Source organism: Aptenodytes patagonicus, chromosome 2 (genome assembly GCF_965638725.1).
Source record: "Aptenodytes patagonicus chromosome 2, bAptPat1.pri.cur, whole genome shotgun sequence".
Lineage (NCBI taxonomy): Eukaryota > Metazoa > Chordata > Aves > Sphenisciformes > Spheniscidae > Aptenodytes > Aptenodytes patagonicus.
Window position 1 is genome coordinate 57512027 of NC_134950.1, and position 10264 is coordinate 57522290.

The window sequence follows — 10264 nt, forward strand, 5'->3', positions numbered from 1 at the left end:
AAGGTACCACCAGCGAGTCCCAGTCATGAAACTATTGGATTAGTCACTGAAGAACTCATTAAAGAATTGAGTTTCTATCCTGACAGCTTATCGGGCTTGAAAGCATCAGAAGAGCTTTATCCTTTACAGGATAAAGATGCCTTTACAGGGTAAAAATTGTTCCCTGAATGATTGGGATAAGGGTTTTCTGTCACAAAACACACAACACGTTACAGATGCGCTAGGGACTCTAGGTTTGAGTAAATTTCTCTTATGCTGGGTGGAAAGGTAGACTCTTTCTCCTACGCAAGAATGAGTGTTAACAAGTTTGTGTGAAAAATAGCCTTTACAATACCCTGAACCGAAACTTCAGGGCCTTCAGCATACTTTTTCTGGACATATCTGATTAAGTTTGGCTTGGGTCTGTGAATGTGATTAAATGGCATGACATTTGGTACTGACTGGTGCAGCCTCACAAAAAAAAAGAAAAAAAAAAGATAATCAACTAGTCTAAGCACATATATACTTAGTGTTTAAGAACTCTCTATTGATATTTTGCTGTCAACAGTGTAACAGTCATCATCTGTCTCAGCAGGTATGCCCAAGTATTGGGGGTGAGATTCTTAGGTACAGTAATGTGCTACAGCAATCAACAAAAAAGAGGGTGTAATGATGGACAAAAGCTTTCAGTTATCAGTGTCTAAGCCTCCTGTTTCTGGTGAACCTTTGTGCACATGAGAGTGTTGCCCTGAGGAGGCCTGAAGAAGCTGAATTGTGCCCGGCACATGTTGTCTTTCTAGTACAGCACTGAAATGGCATGTGCCCTGCTGGTCAGTGATACTCCCCAGGGCAGGAGCCCTCGTCCTCTCTGCCCCGTTAGCGTCCTGATGTTTCGGTGGGCCCCGGCCGCAGGCAGCTGCTCTCCCTTGACCCCTACACACCCCAGACGTCCCACCTTGGCCTTGCTAGGCTCACTCCTACCATTCCTGCCTCAGATAGCCTCAAGGGCATGTTCAAACCCCATTTTCTAAGTCAACATTTGGCTTGAAGGATTTGTGGGAACCTAAGCACTGAAACTTTTGGTCTGCAGTTTGCCTTACACTAGCAGGTGGTTCTCAACGGACAATTGGATCCTCTTTTGTAGGTACTGCGCAGAGGACATGATCTTTTTTGCCTAATAGAGGATCCAAAGCTAAGGATATATTCCCTATATGCAGTTTAAACAGATACAAATAGGGAAATTTGTACATATAGAAAAGAAACCACATGCACATTACAAATAACAGTGAATGAAAGTGGGCTTTTTGCAGAAACTTCAGAGGGAATAAAAGTGGAAAGCAGCCTCATTTATTTGACTCTTTCTAGCTATCTCTGTATTTTGTCCTTAGTTCAAAATACTGGGAATGCACTACCAGTCCTTATTAGAAAGTGTGTTGCACTCTTACAGGTTCAACTCAGCTTTGCCTTCAAGGCATCCCTGGAAACTCTTGATTTCCTCCTGCATCTTTTAAATGTCTCAGCAGATTTCAACTATAAGTAAACGGATGACATCCCACATCATCAGAAATTGCTGTTGGCAAAATACAACTAGCGTCAGTACCCGAGTTTGGTGCACGGAGTGATTTGTGTCAATGCTGTTTAGCAAAAACCCATTGACCATCAACCTGGCAGAAAATTGCTCCTCTTTCTGAATTCTCAGTATCTTTTGCTAATTTTTTGAGTTCCGAGCCTCAGAGCTAAGACTTGTTTTTCCTTGCAACTCTTACTCGGTTGTTATGACTGTTGTCTAGATGCACAGGTTATGATCTTTGGGTGGTCCTGTCATTTCTCAGGAATATGCATTGAAAAGGAAGTTGGTGGGCGTTCACACGATGAGCTTAGCTTTTCCTAGGTGAGGTGATGGTCTACAAGATGTACTTAATGGAGCATGGGTTCGCTGCTGAAAACAAAACCGCAAATAAGTTTAGACTCTGCAGATGCCTTGGGTATTTATGGATTACACTGACCACACAAATTACACTTTGTATAAATTCCACTTAGCACATACTGTACAAAGCCAGATGCAGCAGCTCAGCGAATTATGATCTTGGAGGAGGCAGGCTGTGTTTGGGGCAGCGTTGTGTCAGCACTGCCCCTACCACCTTCCCGTAGATCCCTGCTCTGCTTCCCCCTCCCCTTTTGGTTTCTGGCCAAGACAAGTGACCTTCTTACCACCAAACGCCTTCTTGTTTCTGCAGTCATGGCATGGTACGTTAATGACTTCTAGACTTGCATGGAGCACCTGTTCGTGACTTTTCTTTAATTTGAGCTTCTGAGTGGTTTAATTACGTAATTTTATTTTATATTCCTGCTGCAAATATGAAATCTAGTTCACATATATATTTATATCTTTACGTACATACGTGTGTGTGCATGTGAGTGTATATGCATACATAGTGGTAATAACTCTGTATTTTCTAACTTGCCCAGAGCTGCTTACAAGCAAATTCATTCAGTGCAGCCTAGTAGTGTCTTATCCTGCTAATTCACTAAACCACTATCTTACTTGCATATCATTGGGTTTATAAATATTGCTATTAAAAATGCAGATTAACATTACCTAACTAACAACGTAAGAGCAGTATGAACATTTTTCTTCTATGACTAGCAAGGCTGTAAATCATAGAGGTTACACAACAGTCCTGGACTGGGGGTCAGACCCATTTCTGGAGACAGCACTGGGAAAGGACCGTCCACACGGACCCACGGAGGAGAGGGCAGCTGCTGCGTCTTCTGCTCGCTGGAGCAGAGCAATTGCCACACACTTGCCACTGAACCGTTCAGCATTTGAGGAGGAATGTTAAAAAGAAGGGAAGGTGTTGTCAGAATTAAAGTGGGTTTGCTTTAGTTTGAGTCTCCCATCCAGTGTTGCTGTTAAACAGGAACATGGGAGAAGGGTGAGGCAAAGGGCTTTCATGAAACCTGAGCAACATAAGCATGAGCAACATGAGAAACATAAGCAACATAAAATATCAGTCGCTTTTTTGTTTGTTAAAGATTTCCTAAGCAGAAATTCTCTCTTGAAATCAAACAGAGGAAAAAAAATTACAGCTTTATTCCTCTTTCACAGTAACGTGGTTTTTCCCTAGCCTTAATCAAGGTTGGCAAAGGATAACAGATGTCTTTCTCTGCTGAGTAGAAATGTTTGGTTTGTTTAATGCTATGTCCACTTCTGAGACTGTGCTAAGATTGTAAAGGGTTGGTTTGTTTGCTTCCTTCCTTTCTAAATCTTTTTCTGTTAGTGGCTTATCTTTTATTTTTGATTATTAGTTTCCCTGTGATAACAGCGGTAACATGATCTGAATGGGTAGTAACACCTGGAGACTTCTTCCTTGCTGACATGAAATCTTCACTTTAAAAAAATAATTGATTAAAACAGTTCTTTCCAACCTACTTGCTTTCTTTTTCTTTTCTGTCTGTTCTGTCCAGAACCAAACTGTCTTATTAACTGCCCCCTGGGGACTCTAACCCTGCCTGCCTCACTGCTGTAAGTCCTTTCTACCTTGTTTCCAGAGCTTTCCGAAAGCGGTCATTTTTGAACGTGTGGGTTAACGAAGGGAAATAAATGACCACAGCTCCAGAGGTATCGGCACGCACCCGACATCCCTATGGGGTCCTTCATATGCGATGGTCAGGAAGCGCTCAGGATAGGAGCCTGTCTGCTGTCTCCTGCGGCAGCACGGGCTATGAAGGGGTCACACTTAAGTCAAAATTTGTGCTGTTGACGTTTTTTGTTAAACTTTAAAACATTGGCAAAATGTAAGACCAACATAAAGGTATGCAAAAATATTGGGGAGGAATTCAGATTTATAACAAACATCTTTTTACAGCACTGCGCAGGGCTTCTGGCTGCCCTGGGCTGCATTCCCTCCAGCCATGGCTATAGCAGCAGGAGGAGAGAGCTGCGGAGAGGGCTCCAGCACCAGCCCGTGGCTGACAGTCACCTTTGCTCATTAAGCTGTTCCCAGCCCAGTTTTGGCCAGTGGCTGGGGTTGCTGCAGCGGAGGGAGGGAAGAAGCTGTGCAGACGTGAGCTATGACCGTCCACTCTGCCTCAGAGCCAGAGAACTGTTTTATTTATGTATTAATACAGGCATAGCCACGGTGGCTGACAGCCTGGCTTAGGAAATAGCTAGAAACTAAAGCTGAAATCAACTTTCCCATTTTCAGTGCCCGGGCTAAGAATTGCTGCCTGTCCACCCACACCCCCAAGCAACCACCAAACTAAATTACCCACAGGATATTAATTTTTTTTAAACATTTCTAGCTATGACAGCTACATCTGATAAGTGAGGAGGGGGTTTCACAAACCATTCCGGACGGTTTCCTTGTCATGGCTGGATTTCCTTAGCACGCACAGAGGAAGCCACGCTGCAGGTTGGGGTGACTGACTCAGCAGCCGGCACGTTATAAGATTACGCTGCCAGTCACTTCTTGGCCCTGGAGCAACATCCGTCACGAACCCAGCCTTGCGTTGTGCTGGGCATGTGTACATCACAGATAAGATGAGCTTAACCCTGCCGTTCGGTAAAAGCTGACCAACATCTGCCAGCGTGCTTTAGAACTGAGAGGCAGCAGTGGAAATAAATTGTGTTATCACCATGCTGACTCTCATTTACTGCTATGAAACTAGGCTAAAGCAGCCAGAAGCAAGCAGTGCTACAGAGATACCATTTTAAGCCACTGTTTGGAAAGAGGCTAAGACAAAACCCACAAATCTCATAGCCTCAGTTCACCGTGTTGCGCTGCCTGTGAGTATTGCTGCACATATGGATTTCTCTTAACAAATATGAGTCTAGTGGCAGCTTTCACAGACCATATGTTGCCCCAGGCGCAATGGGATAAGGTGAAGTAAGGACACGGCGTCAATCTTCTTGTTAGCGCCGATTTATATTTCAGCCTTACTGTTGTTTTAGCAAGGGTCGTTGTGACGTTTACGGCGCAGAGATGGGGCGGGGGGCAAGGATGCAGAGAGGCAGTGGTGCAGGCCTCGGCTCCGTAGCCCCCTGAGCAGCTTCTGCAACAGCTCCCTAGTCTTGCTCTCTGCAAGCGCCGAGGGCAGATGAGCACAGCACTGCCTCGAGCTGTGACATGCATTTGCTGATCACCCTGTTGGCTGCGTATTGCCCAAAGGCACCGAGGTTCGCCCTTCAGAGAGGCTTCCCCAAGTCTGATGATGCACTCTCTCTGAAACACGTCTGCACAAGCTCCATTTGCCGCACCTCAGCTCTGTGTCTTCAAAATTGATCTTTCTGTCATGTAACATTCATGTTTGGTCCTCCCACTGCAGCAGAGGGGTTCAGTGGCACATCACCTTGTTTATTCACTGCCAATCACATCATGTTACCTACTCAAATATTCCCCATCCCTAGTCACATTTCTCCTTCTCCTTTGCTTCCTACTGCATCGTTCTATTGCTGCCTTGGTTTCCCTGTGCCTTACCGTGCCAGAGCTTTTCCTTTGCATTGTATCGTTTCTGGTCTCTCTCTTCATTTATCACCAGTTTGCATTCTGATTTTGAGACTGGTTTTTACTGAACTCTTCTGTCCTCTCCAGTGACTGCTCCTCAGTGTACACATTTCTATAGGTTGACAAACTCCTCTGATTTGCTTTTCTAAATTACAAAGTATGCAGTGAAATTTAGAAGTTTGGCTTCGGCACTACAAGACAGACTTGCTCCCACACTCACTCATCTTGATGTAAGGAGCGTTCAGAGCGAGGCAGGAAGCCTAGCTGTGCTATGAGCAAAGTCCATAAACATTAGAAGCAATTACCAACTTAGTGCCAGGGTGAAAAAATCACAACTGCAGATTGTTTCTAATCGCAAAGGTAGGCTAACCAAGCCTGAACAGTGGAATGTTGGTAGAGGAATAAAATTTCAGGTTTTTTCCATTTCTGTGAATGTCGTCTTTAACATACAGTAACACTGAATCCTGTAATTCAGGCTTCAGCAGCTGGTAGTAAGGAGTGACGTTGCAGAAGATGAAATCTGTAGGTAAGCCTCATCTTTAATCCAGCTGGAGATCATAACTAGTCCTGTATTCATTATTCTGCTGCTAAGAAGTCTCTCCTGCATGTCAGTCTGAACTCTGAAGCAGACAAAAGGAGTCAGTGGTCGATTTTCACCCCACTTGCAAATGCTGAACCTGGCCTTTTTATGCCAGGTCAGCACTTAGAGCAATGTGATGAATAGTGGATTTTCCTGAATTATCATGCAAATGTGCTTTACAGCTCTTCTCTTTCTAGCATAAGGAGAATTAGCAAATGGAAGTTTGTCAGCTACTCCGGCTCATCCCAGACGTCTTTCATTTTCTCCTTACCTGTTCCATAAATCACAGACATACATGCAGACACCTGGAGCCCAAACACAGACAGATGTTCGCTGCTTGCTTTTGTCCCGCGACATGACAGATGCTTAGCTTTAGTTTTAGTTCTTTGTTTCCTAATTCTTTGCGCATCCAGACGGCCTCTAATGCAAGTCACTAACCGCTGTTTTGCTCTCTTGGCTGCCAAGGAACTACCTTGTTCTGCACTAGCCCCGTCCCTCCAACCCTGCTTCTCCCGGCCGGAGAGACCAGCGAACCGTCGCCCACCGTCACGATGGGCTTCACATTCCCCTACTGCCTCACAGTCACAGTCCACCGGAGACCTGACTTCCTCGGAGGAGAGCGGAAGCAAGGAGCCGCCGGCAGAGACCCCCAGCCAGGGAGGCGAGCTGGCCTGACTCCGCACGGGAATAGGGGGGCTGCGACTCGCCTCCGCCAGGTCACCCGCCAGCCGTCTCTGCCACGAAGGAGAGAGTTCCACTTGGAGAGGTCAAAGAATGTTCTCAGACGCAGCTGCTGAATGTCCAACCTGGGAAACAGAGGTGTTTCTAGAATGAAACAGTTAATGTGCCTGTAATAACTTAATTTTTTTCATAGCTGAGAAAACTATTTTTGTCTCCATCTTTTCTACATACAGTATATTAACAAAAAAAAAACAAAAAAAGGGTAAAAATGATATTAAGTAAGATTTAAAATAAAATGTAAACTAAGTTTTAAGGGAATTTGAATACGTGCTCGTGCTCTCTCCAAATACTGACTGCCTTTTGGTTATATTTGCACTGTTATGTTTTCAATTTTGGTTTGGGGTTTTTTGGGTTGTTTTTTTTTTATTTCATGTAAAACTAGGGTCTTAAGTTAATTTTATTCTATTTTAATGTCAGTGTTACCGGTTTTTAAAAGTAAGGTTCTTAAAGATGCTTCAACTATCTGAAGCGATACCTTTTAAGTAGTGAAGAAAGCCATTAAGCTAGTTCACTAGACTTGTATTAATTGAGATGGAGGGGAATACAGGTAAACACAAGAAAAAGTGTAAAAAAAAAAGAATGCCTCAGAAAGTCTTATGGAGTTAGCTGTAAAATACACCTACAATACTTGACTTGCATGCCTCTGGGTCCTCGCACTTTAGTGCATGTACATACTGCTACTGTACTTCTACCATCACATAAATGTGAGTCAATCTGTTTCACTGTAATATTGTTGTGAATTTACCTGTACTGTACTTTTATTGTTGGTATTCTTGCATTGACTATACAAAAAGAGTTTTTAAATTATTGTTAGCAGTTCAACTGGCTATGTACAGTGTTTACTGAGAACTTCCTTCGTTTGGGGAAAACCATGGAGATCTCTGGGCATACTAAATTGTAACTGGTCTTGTTTAAGAGTCTGTTGGAGACCATGTGAAGTGGAAATAAAACCCTCAGTATTTACAAGCTGCTCGAGTGCTTCGTGATTTTTTTTTTTCTGATGGTACTTCCCAGGTTCATTTAACTGGAGGGGAGAAGCCCCCAAACGCCTCCTTTATTCATAAGGGAAGAAGAATGCTTCTTTATATGCAATAAATCATGGCAAAGCCAAATATTATGCTGTGCTCCACAGACTCCTGTGAGCACTGGATCAGGCCATGGGAAGGTTTCTGAATTCCCTCACTGAACTCTGCGAAACAGCTGCTCCCGCAAATAGCGGGACCCATCTTCTCAGTTCCTCTGAGGCCGTATGGCTTGTTGCTTTCAGTCGTTCATGGGGGTGAAAACCAGCCAGCTACACATAATACCAAAATACGGCATGCCCCGTGTTAATCCAAGCTTATGTCTCGTCTGCATTACACACAGAGACCAATAAAACCAGGGCTTTTGTAAAACTGGTGGCTAACACTGAGAAGTAAATGCGCTTCCAAGAGGTGGAAGCTTCTTGAGCTATTTTGCCTGGGACCATCTGTTCAGCCACATGCTTTCTCTGGGAGCCCCAGAACTGCTCTGACTAGTTATCCCATGGCTGAACTGGCTCATTCCTGTTCAATTTCCTTTGCTGAGGCTTTCTGAGGCCGGTTTGTTGAAGAGCACCATCTGGGATCCCTAGAAGCCTTCCTGGTTAGCTCTGCTGGGCGCTAAGCCCCTTGCATCCCATCCTGCTGCGTCACGGCTGGCTTTCTAGGAATTCAGCTGTTTAATTCAGCTGTTGGATGAGAACAAACTCCCTAGCTGTTGGGTCAGCTCCCAGATACCAGCCGGTTGAGGCCTGATTTCTCCCACATCTGTTAGGACCGTGGCTATTAACCCAGTGTCAAAATGTCCACCTGTGGGTCATCATTATGAAAATTGCCACTTACCAAGATAGGCAGTGACTGAAAAGTACTATTGTACCAGCCAAAGCAAGTGGTATCCAGTGCCGCTCTTGGGCAGCAATAATCATATCAGGTGTTAATTGCCTTCCCAGTTGTCTCAAAGCCTCACTGCTAGCACTTTTTGTGAGTACTAAGTTGACCCCCCCCCCCAAGTCTGAATGCTTAAGATTGTCCATGATGGCCAACCTACTTGCTTAAAAATCTCGCTGCAACACTTTCCTGAATTGTTGCAATGATTTCAGTTTGGGAGTGGAAAGAGGAGCATGTGCAAAAAGTGTTTAGAAGGTTAAAAAAGAGTCGCAATGGTTATTGAAGAAGACTTAAGCCACAACTGAAAGATCCTTGTTTGTTTTCAAAATCTTAATTACCAGGAGCAGCTCTGGAGGGGCGGGGGGGAGGTGGTGCTGCTTCCTTAAAAGCTCTTTCTCCTAGATGAAGTAAGTTAAAGTTGCAAATGAACGAGCAGTGTTGACTACCAGCAAGTAAAAATGCTGTTCTGCTTCTTGTGACAGCTGTAATTTGGTTTTAATGATGCAGAAGAAAATTCAAGTGACTGATTTGTAGCTTTGATACCAGGAAACGGTATTTGCCTTTCAAATCAAGAATACACCAGCCTGCAGAATTAGCTGCTGGCCATCCTGAAATAGGAAGGTCTGTGAGGATAAGCAGCTGCTTGTGGCTTGACAGGTAAAGTGCTTATGAAACAGCAGGAATCGCTGAAACAGAAGTGAGACAGCAAGCAATAGCAAGAAGGAGAAGGTTAAGCACAAACAGATATTGTGCGGATGATCTTAAAAGAATCACGTTAGTTAAATGTAAGCTCCTTTCTAGTCTAATTAGCAAATACAGCAACATCGAGAAATATCACATGTTTCTACTAGCTCTTTGGAAACACCATGGCTTTTATCTTCCAATATTGCTGCTGGTGGGGTTGGGGGATTCTCCCCCGCCCCCGCGTTATTCCAGCACGCTCCATAATTACTTAAATAAATCATAAAATAAATGACAGGTCTGTAGTCCATTTAAGGTTATTTTAAAAGCTTCTAAGAGAAAACGAAAAGCCTTTTTAGAAGGTCTGCAGCTCACTCAGTGTCTGTGGCGTATCTGAATTATTGCCTCATGAATAATCAGGGCAGGAGAAGCCTCACAGATTGCCACACAAATTAGTGTAAGGGAATATGAATACGTCTGTCACAGCTTCGCCTGACAAGGCTGAAATAGATAGCTGGATTTCACCCAGGGGTTTGTGGTGCCTGAGACGATGGCCTTGGGATGTCACCTGGTCCTGCGACACAGCAGGGATCAGGAGCAGGACTGCGATCCGTGGCACCCCTCCCAGTCCAGCCAGCTTCCGGGGGGGCTGCAGCACCCCAGGGTGTTGGGGTATCCCTCCTGCCACAACACTGCAGTGTCCATATGGGCACCACGAGGGGGACAAGTCATCCCTTTCTCCCGCTTTACTTCATGCCTCTCCACAGTCAGCCGCCCCCCCGACATGCTGCCCTCCCTTTTACACACCAGGCACACATGGATACATACCACTGGTAATGGTGTACTGCCTCTTAACTCACCTACCCAAG

At 44.6% G+C, this 10264-nt stretch overlaps 1 protein-coding gene across 6 annotated transcripts in view; it reads left to right on the top strand.

The window, feature by feature from the left end:
* Window positions 1-7773, top strand: part of MTCL1 (microtubule crosslinking factor 1) — a 113023-nt gene extending 105250 nt beyond the window's left edge. For 4 of the 6 annotated variants that reach the window (XM_076329953.1, XM_076329955.1, XM_076329956.1 and 1 more), the window contains one exon: window positions 6532-7773. In XM_076329953.1, the coding sequence (XP_076186068.1) occupies window positions 6532-6741 (210 nt within the window). In that variant the 3' untranslated portion in view covers window positions 6742-7773. Of the gene's footprint in view, window positions 1-3447; window positions 3506-6531 lie in introns of all 6 variants that reach the window. The other 2 variants (XM_076329957.1, XM_076329959.1) reach the window with 1 other exon arrangement.
* Window positions 7774-10264: the final 2491 nt, after the last annotated feature.